Raw genomic sequence first — 19,363 nt, forward strand, 5'->3', positions numbered from 1 at the left:
ACAGATTTCAGGGCAGAATTCTGCTGGACCAGCACTATTAACTGATGCGTTTGGAATAAAAAAATTCTCATGACAGTATCCCTTTAAACTTTGTCTTTATTTTAGCAGTTACTTTAGTGTCAAAGTTTTGTGAACATATGTAGTGGGGTTTTTTTTTTTTTCAGAGTGGTACCTGGTACATTGAAACCTTTAGATGGGTTACATATTGAACTTCCAATACTCACTAGTTAGGTATATATACTTGTTTTAGTTTGCTCTCTGCTTCCGCTGCTTTCAATCGTTTCTTCAAAATGGGAGAAAAAAAACCAAAAACTTTATTATGCACATTAAAAAGTACAATTTAAAGACATGTACATTTCTCCACCTCTTCCATAAACATACATGCACATAAACTGTATTATAATTTTACAGTTGAAACTGGTCAATGGTTGTTGTTTAAAGGGGTGGTTCACCTTTTTAGTTAACTTTTAATATACTATAGAAAGGCCAGCTCTAAGCAATTTTTCAATTGGCCTTCTTTATTTTTTATAGTTTTTTTTTTTTAATTATTTGCCTTTTTCTTTTGACCCTAGCAACAAGATTGCTGAATCTGCAAATTGGAGAGTTGATGAATAAAAAGTTAAATAACTCAAAAAACACATTGTCTCAGAATATTCCTCTCTACATCATACTTAGGGGCCCATTCACTAAGCTCGAGTGAAGGAATAGAGGAAAAAAAATTAGAGATTTTCTAATGTTTTTTTTTGGCTACTTCGACTTGGAATCGAACGATTTGAACTAAAAATCGTTCTAATATTCGACCATTCGATGATCGAAGTACTGTCTCGTTAAAAATTTCTTTGACCCCCGAGTTCGCCACCTAAAACCTACCGAGGCCAATGTTAGCCTATGCGGAAGGTCCCCATAGGCTTGCTATCACTTTTCTGATCGAAGGATAATCCTTCGATCGATGGATTAAAATCCTTCGAATCGTTCGATTCGAGGGATTTAATCGTTCGATCGAACTATTATTCCTTCGATCGTTCGATCGAACGAATTGCGCAAAATCCTTCGACTTCAATATTCGAAGTCGAAGGATTTGAATTCGGCAGTCGAATATCGAGGGTTAATTAACCCTCGATATTCGACCCTAGGTAAATGTGCCCCTAAACGTTAAATTGAAGGTGAACAACCCCTTTAAGTGAATAGGTTTAACCACCCCCAGCTCATAAGTAGACTCCTCTTTGGCAACATGAATTAGTAGGTTAATTAGATTAGAAGAGGTTCAGCTACATACTACCCCTATGATTTCTAAACAATTTACTGGTAGAAAAGATGTGGTTTAAGCTCTCAAATTAAAATTTTATTTAAGTGATAATAAAAAGGTTCTTACCTGTTGTACATATCTGTCTGTTGTCTTCCACATGTAGTAATATTCTATTATACTGGTCAGAGACTTCCATGGCAACTAGAAGAAAGGAATCTAAATTGAATGCAACACTATCAGACCTGTGTACTTAAATTTACAATTTAAGTACAAAAAATTGTAAAGAAACTGATAAAAATATCAGTCAAACTGTCCACACATGCTTGGAGTAGGTTGACTGACTGTCACTTCAAGGAATAGTTTTCCTAGAGCTTCCCTACATTTGATCTGTTGATTGGAATGTGGGGGGAAATGAGAAAAAGATGCCACATCCTCTTCACTTCCTACTTGTTCTGACTAGTTCTAGTTCAGTTGAAGTCTCTGGCCTAAAAACATCATGTTTGGTCAGATGTGCATTTTGGAAACAGCCTAATACCCGGATGACGAGCCTGTGTATGGGCACCTTTACCTACTAATGTAAAAAACTGAAATGATGTGTCTATAAATCCCATATTAACACCTTTAATAACAATAAAACAGTTAATCTGACTGCTCATTCTGTAACAAGGTAGCAACAGTGAGCTAACTACCATTTAAAGAGATTGAAGGGAAACTCGCGTAAATAATAATTTAATATACACTTCCTCATACTGAAATAAAAAACTTGCTAAATACAAACAGTTAAAAATTCTGTAAGGTTTCTGAAATAATCAATTTTATGTTCACTATCCCTCTCTCAGCATCTGTTTCTCTTCATTCTCTCTTCATGCAGCAGTTGGGTGTCAGATATTCATTGACAGATCCAATATATCTTATAGGGGGCTCCATTTGCCTAGACAATGTATTAGAGCTCACTCTTAAAATCACCAGACATCATGTCTCTCTACATGCAGAATTTGTGCAAAAGGCAGTTATTTTGTTTGTACTGGAATCGGTTATTTGAGTGAGCTCTTATACATCTGCTAGGAAAAGAGCCCCCCATAAGACATATTGGATCTAACTGTCAATGAATATCTGACACCCAATGAAGAATGAAGAGAAACAGATGCTGAGAGAAGGATAGTGAACATAAACGATGCAGAAAATTTAATTAGTTGTATTTATAAAGTTTCATATTTCAGTATGATGAAGCTTATATTAAATTTTCATTTTTCGCACTTTAAGTTGAACTACAACTACAGGGCCAGGAACACATGATAATCAAAGTCCCATATGCCAAGTCTTTTAAGTGCCATTCGACATAAGCAATGATGTTGCACCAGCTGTGAGTCATATTAAAAAAAGGACAAGAGAAACTTTAATTTTGCTTTGTTTTTGCTCTCTGTTTTTCTTGAGCAAGATAAATGATCACGTACAAAGTCCTGCTGTATATCGGTGAAGTCCTTGCCGTATTTTTCTAGGGCTTCCTCAAAAAGGTTAGCTTCAGAGGCAGACCATTCCTCCATCTCATCTCTGCAAAGGACAGGACCTCCTTGGGGAACCAGTGCAGAGATGGCTTTGGATATTTCAAAGGTGTTTTTGTGCAATGTGTCCATGGCGTGAAACTGCAAGAAGAAACAAGAGATTTGAGAAAAGAAACAGAGGTTATGCCATAAAAAAAAACACTGCAGACTGAAAGACTTCCACTAGAAGAAATTATACTGTAATTATTAGTAGTTAAAGGGCATGTAAAGGCAAAAACATTTTCACTTTTTTTTTATGAAAAAGAAACCTATATCCAATATAATTTAATTAAACAATGACTGTATGCAGTGAAATTCTCCCTTCATTTACTGCTGTGGATAGGAATTGTCAGCCGGTCCCTAACTGCTCTGCAGGGAAACAATCATACTTATGAACAGCAGGGGGCGCCCCCACCTTACTTCCCAGCCATGCAGAACTCAAGCAGCTTTGTTTGTTTCCCTGTAGAGCAGTCTGCGACTTTGTAGAGATTTGTATTTGATTTTATTTTTGCCTTTACATTCCCTTTACTGTTTCCAACTCCAGCTGCAGGGACGAAGATTATGGAGCCAGATTTAAACAGATAAACTGGGATTCTATTTGGAGGATTATTTTGCTGCAACCACTGGTTCTGCAGAGTTGGAGAAAGTTTGTATTAAACAATACAATCCACATGACAACACAGGACCCATGTATATTCTGATTATTAATCAGTCTTGCTGTATCGGCTTCAGGCAGATATTATTTGACTTGTGCTGTTTTGATAATTTGCAAAGATGTTTAAAAAAGTTACAAGGTGGTGGCCAACTTTGAAAGCATAAATCATTGTTTGATGTGGTGCAGTAAGTTCATGTTTATGTTTAGTATACAAAATACAGCATTCCTAGCCTTATTCTGTTTTAGACTTTAATTCCCCTTTAAACTGTATAGATCTGTGACTGCGTATACTCTCTGTTCCCCTCCTTTTTTCTTTCTGTACCCCCCCCCACAATTCCTCATGAAAATTACAAAAATAAAAACTTCCACTAGCCTGTCTCCACGAATATCTGCCTATTGGCAATAATTTACAGCACAATACGCTTGCTTTAAATGAAAAAAGTCGTTAAAAAAAAAGGAAACCAAAAGGATGATAAATTAGAGGGGCAGAGAAGCAGTCTATTCATTCCATGACCGAGGCCACAGAAAGCCTAAGAACAACAAGGCAATTAATCCTGCCTTAGGTTTATGTTTGAATACATTAATATGTCTGCAGTGAATAAATGTTCATACCGCCTCCGGTTCCATTTCAGCAGCAGAACAGAAGGAGGGGGTCTATATTTGCAATACACATGATGCAGATAGGAAACACAGGCCAGCACAATAGAGATATTTGCCATTTCAGAGCTCTAGTTCCATGGGAGTTCCATTACTAGACTGCATCGGTGTTAATATGGCCCCTCTCTAGCACTCCCTCCCCTCCTGTTACTTTGCAGAGGCGGCTCATTTTGATTTCCTTTACAGATGTAGTAGTGTAAAGGTTCCGTCCTCATCTCGGCTTACCAGCGTGATATCTCTAGAGGCAGCGGCTGCGCTCATGTGTAGACTCGGCTGCCTGACAGAACTACTGCAGTCCAACGCTCGGGCAAATGTACCTACAGACCTGATGAAGGGTTACAAGAGAGGGGGGAGCTTAGCCTTGCATTGCAAATGAACATTAACAAGAAAAAGATGCAAATCATTTAGCAGACGGACTACTGGTTATTTACTTGGCCCACATTTCATGGCCCTCTGTGGCTTGCCATTTTCAGTACAAGTATGGGACCTGTTATCCAGAATGCTTGGGATCTAGGGTTTTCCGAACAATGGATATTTCTGTAAAGGCCCCCATACATGGGCTGATAAAATCTGCTGACAGACTGAGTTGGCAGCTTATTGGCCCATGTGTGGTGCCATCTGTAGGGCTTCCCCGATCGATATCTGCCCGAAAGTCAGCCAGATCTCAATTCGGCACACAAAGCATTGTGATCCGATCGTTGGGCCCTAGGGCCCAGAATCGGATTAGCCAGATATCGCCCACTTCAATGTGGGCACATCGGGGAGAGATCCGCTCGTTTGGGGCCTCACCACACGAGCGGATCTCTGCATCTATGGCCACCTTAATTTGGATCTTCATACCTTAAAGGAGAATTCAACCCCCTAGGTGCAAAAATCCCTCCCCCCTCCCCTGCGTAGGCCCCCCTGCCCTCCTCCCTCCCCCCAGGCAAATGCCCCTAACTTGTTACTCCGCAAACTCATCAAAGTGCAACTTTCCAGTATATTACCCTTTATCCCCAGAGTCAGCTTCTCCAGGTTACCTTCCTTAATGGAAGCAGAACCAGCTAATGTATTTATTTAATGTTTACATAATTTTCTAGTAGACTTAAGGTATGAAGATCCATTATCCGGAAAACCCCAGGTCCCAAGTATTCTGGATAACAGGTCCCATACCTGTATTTGCATTGCAATAAATGCTCATGGAAAGTCAAGGGTGTTTTTCTGCCAACACCAAAAATCCACTGTCCTGCTTTTTTGGTGTCGTAAATGCATGTTTGCAGTACAAAATAGGGATGCACCGAATACAGAATTCGGCTTTTTTAAGCAGGATTCCTGGCTGAACCTGAATTTGCATATGCAAATTAGGGGTGGGGAGGGAAATCGTGTGATTTTTGTCACAAAACAAGGAAGTAATTTTTCCCCCCTTCCCACCCCTAATTTGCATATGCAAATTAGGGTTTGGATTCGGTATTAGGCTGAATCTTTCACAAAGGATTTGGGGGTTCGGCTGAATCCAAAATAGTGGATTCGGTGCATCCCTAATACAAAATATAATTTACTGAACACGTATACATTTTAAATATTTTAAATAGACAATATTGATGATACAATCATCTCACATTCTCATACACTGACACTTTCTACCGCAAACTGCTACAATTTTCTACAGTAGTGGTTCGTAATTTTAGGGTCTGGCACTCCTAGGTGAACACTAAGGAGTGTCTAGTTATTTAGTATAGCTTTCACACCAAAGCTATTTGCAGTCATAGATAGTAACAGCAAATGTAAGCAAAACTAATTAATTAACATGGCTGCTGCTTTAGGGTCAGGGCACACAGGCAGATTTGGGGAGATTAGTTGCCCGGCGTCAAATCTCCTCTTCCTCGGGTGACTAATCTCCCTGGACTGCCTTCCTTGCCTTCCCGCGGCTACAATGTAAATTGCCGGCGGATTGGCACTTGGAGCTATTCATTTTCCAAAGTTAAAAGGCACGGGGGACAGACAAACAGGCAAATAGTGTAATATAGTTTTGCAATGTTGCCACCTCTTGTGTAGGGAACAAGCCGTTTGTTTCACCATATAAGTGTAACCCTCCTTTATTATCAACCTCCACCAAAGGGTTAAAAAGACTCTCCTTAGGAGCTTGTTTAGATGGGTACTCACAAACAGCCAATATCAATAAGCACGTAAAATCCTGGAGCGCCTCTCCTCGTATAGACTGTAAATCAACATGCAGCAGCAAATAGTGTAAAATAACTTTTTAATATTTATAAAAACAAAGCTTAAAATGCACTCACATGGCAAAGATTTAAAAAGAGCATATCCATGCACCGTCCACCTGGAGGCCGCCTGTATGCACCAGTCCACACGGATAGTCCCAAGATGATCAGGCTTGGGAAAGCGAATAGATAATTGTTTACGTTCGTTCCTCGTGTGCGATGGTTGTTTGCGTTCGTTCCTCGTGTGCAATGTTGGGCGCCTACCAGTGACGTCACCTGCCTTACGCGTTTCGTCTTGCCGCTTGCCTCTGAAGAAGTCGCAAGACGAAACGCGTAAGGCAGGTGACATCACTGGTAGGCGCCCAACATGGCACACGAGGAACGAACGCAAACAACCATCGCACACGAGGAACGAACGTAAACAATTATCTATTCGCTTTCCCAAGCCTGATCATCTTGGGACTATCCGTGTGGACTGGTGCATACAGGCGGCCTCCAGGTGGACGGTGCATGGATATGCTCTTTTTAAATCTTTGCCATGTGAGTGCATTTTAAGCTTTGTTTTTATAAATATTAAAAAGTTAATTTACACTATTTGCTGCTGCATGTTGATTTACAGTCTATACGAGGAGAGGCGCTCCAGGATTTTACGTGCTTATTGATATTGGCTGTTTGTGAGTACCCATCTAAACAAGCTCCTAAGGAGAGTCTTTTTAACCCTTTGGTGGAGGTTGATAATAAAGGAGGGTTACACTTATATGGTGAAACAAACGGCTTGTTCCCTACACAAGAGGTGGCAACATTGCAAAACTATATTACACTATTTGCCTGTTTGTCTGTCCCCCGTGCCTTTTGGCGCTGGCTCTTTTATTTCAGTAACAGATTTTGTGGACTTGGAGGGATACAAGTGGGAGCCGGCTGGGATTTGTGGACACAATTGAACCTTGGGCCTACTTTTCCGTTTAGGATACTTTCTTGATTTTCCAAAGTTGCCCGAACTAATTGTTCAGAGTGCCAATTCGCCGGCGATTTACATATTTTAGCCGCCGGGAAGGCAGGGGAGGCAGTTTGGGGAGATAAGTTGCCCAGAGGAAGAGGAGATTTGTCGCCGGGCAACTAAACGCCCCTAATCTGACTGTGCGCTCTGACCCTAAGTATGGAGCTGATAAAAGCACAATCTGGCTGGAATAATGCACAAAACCAAGAATCAGTATAAAAACAAGAATTTCTCTTACCGTGCTACCACCAAAAACTGATCTATCTGTTTTTCAGTCAGGGGATTTCTTGCTTCCCAGACTTTAGTTTCAAGGTTTGCTTGGTCTCTTCCATCTTCTGCACCTGAAGGCAACAACAATCAGACATCAATTTACAAAAGGCCAGAGGCATAATGCTTCCCTGCTGCAGTAAGCAGAAACCAAAAGTTGGCAGATGCTTTTAGACTGTCAACCTGGAGTTTAGATAAATTATCAAAAACATCCAGAAATTAGAATAATTGATTTAATGAGGACCTGTCCCTCTTAAAAATAATTGAAAATTGTTTTCGATCATGGTAGTTGAGCAAAATACACTTTACTTACACTATATTTATTATTTACATTTTGTTTCCTTCAGTCTTGGAATTACACAATTACAGCAAGCAGACAGGAGCCATTTTGTGGACGCTGTTAAGACAAAATGTTTATCACCCCTAAATCTTGAGTATGGACCAGAATGGGGGACCGAATGCTCATGCGCAGATCCCTACCCAATTATAGAATGTGAGGATTGAAGGGGAGAATGTGAGGAGAGCAGTGACACGTAGCAATTGCTGAATGGAAAGTGAAAGTAACTGACTGCCCCACCTCTATGCCTGAGAAGGGCAGATAATACTTGATTGACAGCTCAGATATTTAAAGAGGTTGTTGAACTTCCAAGCACTTTTCAGTTGGGTTGTTTTCAGATTGTTCACCATAAACAAATCCTTTTTTAAATTGCTTTACAATTATTTTTTACCGTTTCCACTTAAGTTTAAAGGGCTGGTTCACCTTTAGGTTCACTTTTAGTATGTTCCAAAATGGACAATTCTAAGCATCTTTTCCAATGGTCTTTATTATTTATTTTTTATAGTTTACACATTATTCACCTTCTTCCTCGGACTTTTTCCAGCTTTCAAACGGGGGTCACTGACCCCATCTAAAAAAACAAATGCTCTGTAAGACAATACATGCATTGTTATTGCAACTTTTTATTACTCCTCTTGCTGTTCAGACCTCTCCTATTTATATTCTAGTGCCTCATTCAAATCAGTGCATGGTTGCTAGGGTAATTTGGACTCTAGCAACCAGACTGCAGAAACTGCAAACTGGAGAGCTGAATAAAAAGTTAAAGGTAACTCATAAACCACAAATAATAATAAATAAAAACCAATTGCAAAATGTCTCAGAATATCTACATCATACAAAAAGTCAGTTTAAAGGTGAACAGCCCATTAATGTTCCTGTCTCTGGTGTTTCAGTCTGGCAAGGGGATCCAGACGTATCTGAACTGTTACAATTTGCTACATTTAGTTGATAAAATTAAGGGATACATTTTTCAGCAGTATCTGCGGAATATTAGCAACTATTGTATCAAGTCTAACAGCTGCCTATAATGATCCCAGGGATTCTGCTCAGCAGGGACAAAGATAAGAAATGTATTAATTTAGATCAGTTTAGAGGGTCAGCGACCCCCCACTCCCAGAACTGCTTTAGAAGGTGAAAAATTACATTTTAGGCTTCAATAGACTTAGAAAAATGGTCATAAATACAAAATAATTGGTGGACAATCAGAAACCAACTGAACTGAAAACAATGTTTGAAGGTTTTAAACACTTTTATATAGCTTTATAACAGGAATAGATGTTTAAATGAAAAAAAGATTTTGTGTTCCCAGGGCCGGCCGGGTGCCCTACGCAACCCACCCGGTAAGCCCCGCCCCCAGTTGGCAAGCCCCACCCCAGCCAAATGTTTACACCTTGTGTCATAAAAATAATGCTTTTCAGCCAGGTTTGAAAACTATTGCGGAGACACATAGCATGGCAGAATAGACTGGGTATCCCCAACACACATTTTTTGATAACAGTTTGCCTTTAATAGACTCCCAGAAGATGACTGGATGTACCGCAGTGCTGGAATCAATCTTACAGAAGGAGCGGTGAACATGGGTAACTGGAGGAACCATACGACAGGGAATTTCAAAAACAGCATATGGATGTTCATTCACAGCCAACGGAAGCTGCGGTGGTATACAATCTAACCCATTTATTAAATTAGTATATTACTATATAGAAATAATGATCATAATCATATTAATTAATTTCAAGGTAAATTCAAGGAGAACACGTAACTAGTAATCAGGTCATTTGTAAAGCATTGGACTTACACAGCAATATAAAACAACATCGCCCTATTAAAGGGCATTTAGCACTAATAGTTCAAGAAAAGAAAGCACATTACCCTCCTCCAATAAGTCTGTTATATCGGCTTGGTATCTGTTGCCCACTCGAATTTCTCCCTTGTCTGCCAAGAGAGTCTTCTGCTGTGGATCATAAACTAAGGAATAGAAAAAGAAATCCTAAAAGAAGGGGGAGGGGAAGAGAGACAAAAAAAAAAATTTATAGCCAGTGTGTGGTTTGCAATTACACAAATAGTATATCACCTACTACTCTGATCAGGGTGCCCAGACTGTGTCACCTCGCTAATAGTGTTCTGCTAATACGTAAATGTTTGATATAATACATTTTGACTTTTACATAGACAGTGTGTAATCCTTATATCCTTTTTGTCTGATATTCATCAGGAGGCTTCATTTGGGCAGCCCCCATAGGATCAGCATTTACCTCTTGGGTGTGCGCCTTCCAAATTATAGTGTTTAAAAAACCTCAGTCGGGCGTAAATACGCATAAACTGCACTACCACTGAAACCAATGGAAAACACACTATAGCAATTCTCACAGGGCGATTGCAAGCCGTAATCCGCCATGGAACGCCAGTATTGGTGTTTTTCAGCAGAAACGCCAATACGTCAAGAAACTAAAAAAATCTATAGACTCTATAGGATCTGCACTTTTCAAACCACACTTTATGTAAATAGCCAGAGTATTTTAAATATGGGGTCCAAATTCATTGACGATCATTCCTGATCCATTTTGCATGTAAATAGCTTTTCTGTTTTTAAATAGCTTTTCTATTTCTAGCCAGCAGAATTATGGGGAACGAGAACAATGAGAAGTGCATGTTCGGAAAAGAAACCTAAGTGCTGAAAAACGCATGTTGATGGTCACGTGTGGTTTCAGCGGCTTATTTACGCCCGACTGAGCTTTTTTAAAAACGCCCCAAGAGATATGTATGTATGTATGTATGTATGTATGTATGTATGTATGTATGTATGTATGTATGTAAGTTATGGTATATTCTGTCACCCTGCCCAATAATGTCATGCTGAGAAAAGGTGAAATTTCTAGCACCAGCCACATCTTTGGCCAACGAGTGAGTGAGTAAAATAATCAAATAAAGGCAGTTACAGATAAAAGTTTAACATGATGATTGTTTAAAAGACAAAATGGTCATAAGATTAATAGGTGCAAAGTGCAAACCATGAGGCATTAAGAGACACGGGAAAATCATCCGACAATTTTGGAAATGTTAACATTGCATCCATAGCCAGCTTTACATTTGGTATTCCTAAAAAATACATGATTACAGTGAAGATGCAGATAAAGGTATGGGATCAGTTATCCGGACACCCGTTATCCTGAAAAAATCCAAATTACGGGATGGCTGTCTCTAGTGATGGGCGGGCCGGCCCGATACCCGCAGGACCTCGCAACCCCATTTGTGGTTACACCTTACACTGCCCGGCTTCCAGTATTATAGCTGTGCGCCTGCTAGCCCCGCCCCTTTTGTGATGTAATCGGAGGGGCAGCGCGGGTCTATAAAAGGAAGTCGGGCTCGGGCAGCAGGAGGTCGGATATCTGGCGGGTGTTAAGTCGGGAAAAACCCGACACGCACATCACTAGCTGTCTCCCACAGACTCAATTCAAATTCAAGTAATCCAAATTTTTTTAAAATTATTTTCTTTTTCTCTTTAATAATAAAACAGTAGCTTGTACTTGTTCCAAATTAAGATATAAGATATATAAGATCCGTCTAGGTCCCGAGCATTCTGCATAACAGGTCCCATACCTGTACAAAAATAATTAGCCATACCTCTCGTTCCAAGTAGGATTTAAGGGATTCGGTCTCATTTAATAGAGTTACACTGCATTTGCCTCTGAAGGAAGAGAAGAAAAAAAGAAAAGAAAAGAGCTTAACAGGGGCTATATATATATATATATATATATATATATATATATATATATATATATATATATATATATATATATATATAAATAAAATATATAAAAATAAATGATATCCTTATAAAGATGACTAGTGATGTCATCAGTTATAAATATAAATCAGTTATAATAAATAAACTACCCCTTGTTGGAAAATATGAGAATATTAGAAGTAACCTCGGAGTTCCATGACCTGTATAAAAGCACAAGGCCGTAGGCTTCTTTATGGGCATGGAACTCCTCAGTGACTTAAAATATCCTTAGATTTTACAATAAGGGGTACTTTATTATTATATATCAAACTTAAGTACCAAGAGGCTCATATATATTCATACAAGTGATATAGTTTGAATACAAAATTGACTGCACATTGGAACAATTCAGAAAGGATCCCATGTACGTGCTTCAGCAACATGCCTGCTTGGAGTTACTGTATGTACAGTATAAGTTACAGCATTGATGCAAAGGAACCCTGGAGCTACTACAGGTAATTCCAGGGTTCCCTTAGTGGGGACTTTTTGGTTAGTCATATTGTGTTTGTCTTCTGCTTATACACTGCTTGCTATATTGCTTTTAACAAAAGCTATTAGAAGGGGAATTCTGACTATCCGACAATAAATCGCAGTGGAAAGCAGCAACAGGTTTAGAATAAAATCTCACCTTATATGCGTGGCAGGTAAAGACTCAAGCTGCCGTGAAAGAAACAGTTCTCGATGCCTCAGTTGGTGCTTCTGTTTCTCTGGTAAATCAATCATTTCTGGACTTTCCATCTCTTCTTCCATTTCCCCTACGAGAGCAAAATTGAAGATAAGAAAGTTGTTTACAACCCACAACCGACAGCAAGGCCAAGAGGCTACGTTTATAAGACACCAGTAACACTACTGAGGCTTCTTTGCATTACCAATTTGAATCTAGAATACTTGTAAAAATGATCAGGTTCCCCTTTTAATACTAGTCTTGCTGCAGGGATCAATGACAGGACCTTCTCAAGCTCATCTTAAACGGATGCTGTCATGATTTTTATGATGTAGTTTTTATTTTTAAATTACACTGTTTACACTTTAAATAATTCACTCTACAATATAAAATGTCATTCCTGAACCAGCAAGTGTATTTTTTTAGTTGTAATATTGGTGTGTAGGTGCATCTCATGTAATTTTGCCTGGTCATGTGCTTTCAGAAAGAGCCAGCACTTTAGGGTGGAACTGCTTTCTGGCAGGCTGTTGTTTCTCCTACTCAATGTAACTGAATGTGTCACAGTGGGACCTGGATTTTACTATTGAGTGCTGTTCTTGGATCTACCAGGCAGCTGTTATCTTGTGTTAGGGAGCTGCTATCTGGTTACCTTCCCATTGTTCTGTTGTTAAACTGGTGGGGGGTGATATCATTCCAACTTGCAGTACAGCAGTAAAGAGTGACTAGAAGTTTATCAAAGCACAAGTCACATGCCCGGGGGCAGCAGGGAAATGGACAATATGTCTAGCCCCATGTCAGATTTCAAAATTAAATATAAAAAAATCGGTTTGCTCTTTTGAGAAACTGATTTCAGTGCAGAAGTCTGCTGGAGCAGCACGTTTTGATTTTTTTTCCCATTAAAGTATCCCTTTATAGAAACAGATTACTTACTAACGTTACAGTATGGACTTGTGACTGCATAGCAGATAGATAAGAGCGTTAGTGCTCACAAAAGAATCAAGGTAAGGATATGCTGTCAGATCAGTCTGGTGGTTGAAGGCTGAACAGTTATTATGCTAACCCTGGCTTTATCTAAAAGCTGCCAGCCATTACTTTTAAAAACCAACACGTTTAAGGAAGAACGTTTTACTTTTTTAAAGGGTCAGTGCTCACTATTGTTCTATCCACCCAAATAAATGCAGGTTGTGCAGAGAATGTATGCTCTGTAGAAAGAGATATTTATTTCTCACACACTGTGCTTATTAAAAAAACAAAATCATTTAATGAGTACACCAAGCTGTGAACTGGTCTTGAAAACTTGAATTAAAAATGCAACTCCCATTGACTTTTCTGATGCTGATTTTAAGTTCAGTTTTTTAAGGCACTTAATAAATCTTGAAAAATTCAGCTTCCGGAAACTTAAATCTGAGTTTTGCCACAAAAAAAAAAACCTGAATTGTGTTAAGAAGTAAAATGATAAATGTCTATCTATATGCCCCTTAGGCAGTATTATGGAGTATTTATGTGGACAACCATCACAAGGAAAATAAATAAAAGTGTGGGTCACATCTGAATGATAGAAATTCCTCAATGGCTGTACAGAAACAGTTGTTCCCAGGACAAATTGGTTGGCTTTGAATCAGATATAAAACAGGGTCCATATAAAAACAGCACTGTTAAAACCCTCCTTTTACCAGTCCTAGAAAATCTGCCTCTTTCCCAAATACAAGGACTAGAGTCCTACGCGGGTCCATTTTTTGGAACCCGTACCCGAACTGTACCTGAAACCTGCAATCCGGACCCGCATTCTTACCTGATTGAACCTGCTACCCGACCTGCAAGTACCTGTGCTTTCATTGTAAACCAGAAGTGACATCGGAAGTAGGCGTGATCAGAAAAAAGTATTAAAAAACGATATTGAGAAGACCTGCGGCCCGACGTGCGACCTGTAAAACTGCGTCTATACCCGGGAACTTGTACCCACAAGGTACCGCAGGTTTTTGCAGATAACCCGTGGGTACCTGACCCGCTGCAGGACTCTAACACAGACTTCTCTTAGCTTTGCTCCTAACAAGCAAATGAGGCCGAGTATCTCCCACCAAGCACAGCAACCTGTCTGTGTTCTAGTGTCTTGAGAAACTTACAGTTGCATTCAGAATAGCAGTGTGCTTATAAAAGTGAATAAAGCTCAAAATCTTTATACCACTGCACATTCTATTCCAAATCAAAACATGAAGAAACTTGTGTTATTTCTTTACAGAAAGGGAATATTTGGCTGTTCCAAAAAAACAAAAAAAAAAAAAATAGCAGCATCTGCATTCTTCTTTACAAACTCATTTACTGTATAAACTGATGCTTTCCTTTGAATCACTGAACCAATATTTAGTTTTATAATCAGTGTTTCTGAGAACTGCTGCACATCTGTGTTACATGGAGTCCACCAACTTCTGGCACCTGTTACATTCCACAATTCTTTTACATTTCTTGGTTTTGAAGTTTTCTATTGGGTTAAGGTCCGGGCATTGGGCTGGTTACTCCATAAGTCAATCTTGTTAGTCTGGAACCAAGATGTTGCTCATTTACTGGTGTGTTTGGGGTCATTGTCTTGTTGAAACTGGCCAGTATTCTGCCTTTTTCAGCAGGATTCGGCCAAATCCTTCTGCCCGGCCAAACCGAATCCGCATGGACGGGCAGGGAAATCACGTGACTTTTTGTCACAAAACAAGGAAGTAAAAAATGTTTTCCCATTCATATGAACACTTGGTTCATAGGAATTTTGTAACCATTTTTTAACAAAACCTCTCTCACTTCAGATACTTTCAACTCAGACAGGTCTTCCAGGCACAATTTGGTATATTAGATCTCTCAATCCCAATTTGAAACCGCACTCTGGTCCCCGACATTGACTAAACCAATGGCAACACTATATACTTACTACAAACAACGCCCTCACCTTTTCGAAAAGCATACTGCAAATGGCAAACGTATATCCCAGACCTCACTGAAGAGGAATGGGATGATGAGGCAACAGACAGAAGCTACGATTATCTGTATTCTGTGCAAGACAAACTAATCCAATTTAAATGGCTACAAGCATTCTACCTCACCCCTATATGACTCAGATCCATGGGACGTAATCCTGAGGCAAGGTGTCATAGGTGTGGGACAGAGAGGGCAAACTTCTTACACATGTCCTGGTCTTGCCCACCAGTGGCCACATTCTGGGCTGAGGTTCTGAACCTCCTAGAAGACAAACTAGATTTCTCAAAGGTACTAACACCACAGGTGGGCATATTAGGAATCCTAGATGACCTCATAACTACTAATCGTCCTAGAACTAGTTTTAGAACCCTCCTCTACTACGCTAGGAAAATAACTGCAATGAAGAGGAAGTGTCCCAAACCCTCCACACTACAGAACTGGATTACACTGCTGAATCAAACCCTATCCCCTCATCAAGCTCACCCTATTGGCCAGAGGCTTGCCAAAAGAAATTTGACAAAATATGGAGCCCATGGTGGGAAGCAGTGCTAGAAGGATGTGGTTCCCTCACATAAATCACAATTCTCAATTGGTATGATCTGAAAACCCCCTATATAACTACTGGTGGATCTAACCCTGGTTACTCGTTAAACCGCTCATGTATGAACGAGTATAGGTCCAATGCTCAAGGAGACTAACGTACCACCCAAATCATTGAATGAAACATTAATGTAAATGTATATTATCCAAGCATTCTGCCATGGAAACTGTATTACCTTAATGGCATGTTTTTTCTTATGTTATATGTGTGTTAAAACAATAAAAACTTTACCTTTAAAAAATAAAATAAACAAATAGGGCAAAAATGTTGTACATTATGTTTTGAACTTCTGTACCAGCCCAAGGCAACCACAGCCCTTTAGCAGTAAAGATCTGTGTCTCCAAAGATGCCCCAGTAGCTCCCCATCTTCTTTTCTGCTGATCCACTGCACATCTCTGTGCTGCTGTAAATTGCTTAGCTTAGGGACAGATGCACAACATAGTATATATATATATATATATATATATATATATATATATATATATATATATATATATATATATATATATATATATATATATATATATATATATATATATATATATATATATATATATATATATATATATATATATATATATATCTTATAATAGAAGGCTGAATTGGTTTAGTAAATAATTCTTGATAACAGCACAGAAATCAGCCCTATTCCCAGAATTTTATCAGCCTTGTTTCATAAGCTTATATGACAAGCAACCTCAATTTTTGCTTGAAATATGTTAAAAAATGGAAAAAACAGCATTTGCCCAACAATTTAGAACCGTATAAGGGGTCAGTTTACTAAAGTGTGGTAAATTTGTCTTTTAGCAAACGTTGAATTTTATGCAAGGAACCCTGTCTTTTTATGCAAGGATTTCCGGTCCCCTTGAGCATTTTCTGGCGAAAAAATAAATTACCGCCACTATATAGATGGCGGTTAACTTTTGCGAATATTCTGGCGTTAATTTTGTCTTTTGCATATTTCGCTGTTTAGTCAACCAGGTATTAATGTGTACGTAGCGTTATTTTCAGCGAATGTGATTACTGGCGAACACATTCTTGCGCAAGGAAATCCGCCGATTTATATTTACTGCAGGTTAGTAAACTGGCAAAAACATATTCAGCAATAAATTTGACTATATTTTGACCGCGCTTTAGTAAACTGACCCCTAAATGTAAATCAGGTATGTACTTCTGCCCACACCATAAGTATTGCTGGTTTCACTTTACATGCCTCTCCTCTGCGCTATACATATCATTTCCTTCAAGAGCTCCGGTTTCCATAGGTCTCACTTTCCCTAGAAGTCTCTCTCCTTCCTCTTCGTTTTGCTTATTCCTTCTCACCAACAAGCTCCTGTTAAAGAGATTCCAAAGAGAAAGGCACGACAGCCTGTTCTCTCAATTTGCCTCATTAGAAATATGAACTGACAAAAACAGCAGATTGTTGAGTAAAGGGGTCCTCAAGCCAATAAACTGCATAAGGAAAGAAAGTATAGTTCTTATCAACTTGCCAATAAAGAATGTTGAAGCCAATTCAAAACCTTTAATCACTGCTTATTGAAGATACTAAAAATTACATGGCCTTATGCAAAAGTTTTCCGGTGGTAGGATCCCTTAACGCCCGATTTGTTAAAATTCTTGTAAAAGCCTCCCCAAAAATTAAGTAAAGAAAATTGACATTCTCCCTTGAATGCTTTTTGCAATTTTTAAAAAATTAGCAACTTTGAAGAAATAGAGCCTAACACAACAAACTCTTGTAACTAGGGATGGGCGAATTTTTTTGCCTCGTTTCGACACGGAAATGACGCCCATAGACCTGTTTGACGTTGCGCGTTAGCAGCGACAGCAAATTTTTAACGAAACGGGTCAAATTCGCCCAAGCCTGCTTGTAAAATTTCTGGAATTACTGCAAGGCCAATGGACCAGGGGTTACCTATGGAGATCTGTCCAATCAGTGGTCTATTACATACCATGGTGCATTGTGTCTCATTGTAGTGGTTTCTGGAACAATGAAACTTTGAGAACATAGTTGACAAATGCACAGGGGCCACAAACACTTTTTGCTCCTTAAAAAAAGTGGGGTGACCATTTTTAAATCAACATATGCAGCATTCGGTTCCTACAAGAATCCTTGACAGTGAGAAATGGCATCTGGATTGACACTGTTTTCTACCAGATGATAAGAGGTGGTCAAATCACCCAGTATGATATAATTCTCAATCCAAATTAACTTAAAATCCCAAACCACTCCTTAAATATAACGCAAAGTTTTTGGAGAACAACTGAAAATTAAAAAGCTGAAAAGAGACAACCCAACATGGACCCATATAGACTGGAACAACAATCCTAAGCAAGTGATGAGTAAAAATAATTTCTTGTTACCAGATGGAAAACACAGACTCCAATCAAAGCAATTCAGTTACCATCTCAGTAAAAATAATAGTTTTCTTTAGAAAATATCCACCCGCTGTTACCCAATATATGTACTTACTTGCGTGTTTATCTGCCAGAGAAATGAGTGTGCTGGAGATGTCACGTCTCCTGTAGAAACACACAACTTTGGCTTCCACGTTGCCATTTGCTGTCTAGATATAAAATAAAAAAATAAGATACAATTGTTTCATCAAAACTCCACTTGTTGGTAAAATTGCAAGTGCTCTCTATTTGCAGTGATTGAACATTGTACAGGTATGGGACCTGTTATCCAGAATGCTTGAGACCTGGGGCTTTTCAGATAACCAATCTTTCCGTAATTTGGATCTTCATACCTTAAATCTACTAGAAAATCATTTAAACATTAAATAACCCCAATAGGCTTGTTTTGCCTCCAATAAGGATTCATTATATCTTAGTTTGGATCAAGTACAAGCTACTGTTTTATTATTACAGAGAAAAAAGAAATCATTTTTAAAAATTTGGATTATTTGGCTAAAATGGAGTCTATGGGATATGGTCTCTCCGTAACTTTCTGGAAAACGGATGTCCGGATAATGGATCCTATACCTGTACTGGATACTAAAGCTGGCCAAGTACTTACCAATATAAATGGCAGCATACATTTTCGTGGTATGTATGTATGGCCTATGACTAAGGGAATGTTTTCCCGAAATGCGTAAGGCGATGTGTTTACCCTATATGTTGCAATAAACCTCCTTATATTTATATGGAGTGCTGCCTGAATTGCTTAATTGGATGTATGTATGGTGGCCTGTCAATCCAGGCAATATCCATGGACTAATCAAAATTTGAAAACTTAATCTGCACCATATCTGAGTATGGTGATGATAAAGAGAGCAGGAGCCATAACAGAAAGGAAGCCATAGACTTTATTTTCACTTGAATGGTGTCTGATGCTGGCTGATATGATGCATGGTTGGCCAGTATATGGCTGCCTTAAAACTTGTATGTTTAGTGCTAGGTGTGTACTTATTCTGTCTCTTTAATTCACAATGGCTCTAGCTGTCTTTATCCAT

The 19,363-nt window shown here is 39.0% G+C and overlaps 1 protein-coding gene across 5 annotated transcripts in view; it reads right to left on the bottom strand.

The window, feature by feature from the left end:
* The window catches only part of mta1.S (metastasis associated 1 S homeolog), a 71,379-nt gene that overhangs the window by 36,845 nt on the left and 15,171 nt on the right, over positions 1 to 19,363 (bottom strand). For 4 of the 5 annotated variants that reach the window (XM_041574272.1, XM_041574276.1, NM_001094428.1 and 1 more), the window contains 9 exon segments: positions 18,382 to 18,475; positions 12,314 to 12,440; positions 11,523 to 11,586; positions 9,771 to 9,888; positions 7,533 to 7,635; positions 4,325 to 4,424; positions 2,701 to 2,889; positions 1,373 to 1,447; positions 225 to 283 (listed from right to left, as the gene is read on the bottom strand). In XM_041574272.1, the coding sequence (XP_041430206.1) occupies positions 225 to 283; positions 1,373 to 1,447; positions 2,701 to 2,889; positions 4,325 to 4,424; positions 7,533 to 7,635; positions 9,771 to 9,888; positions 11,523 to 11,586; positions 12,314 to 12,440; positions 18,382 to 18,475 (929 nt within the window). 5 annotated transcript variants of the gene reach the window in all.

This window comes from Xenopus laevis, chromosome 8S, assembly GCF_017654675.1.
Source record: "Xenopus laevis strain J_2021 chromosome 8S, Xenopus_laevis_v10.1, whole genome shotgun sequence".
In the NCBI taxonomy this organism is placed as follows: Eukaryota; Metazoa; Chordata; class Amphibia; order Anura; family Pipidae; genus Xenopus; species Xenopus laevis.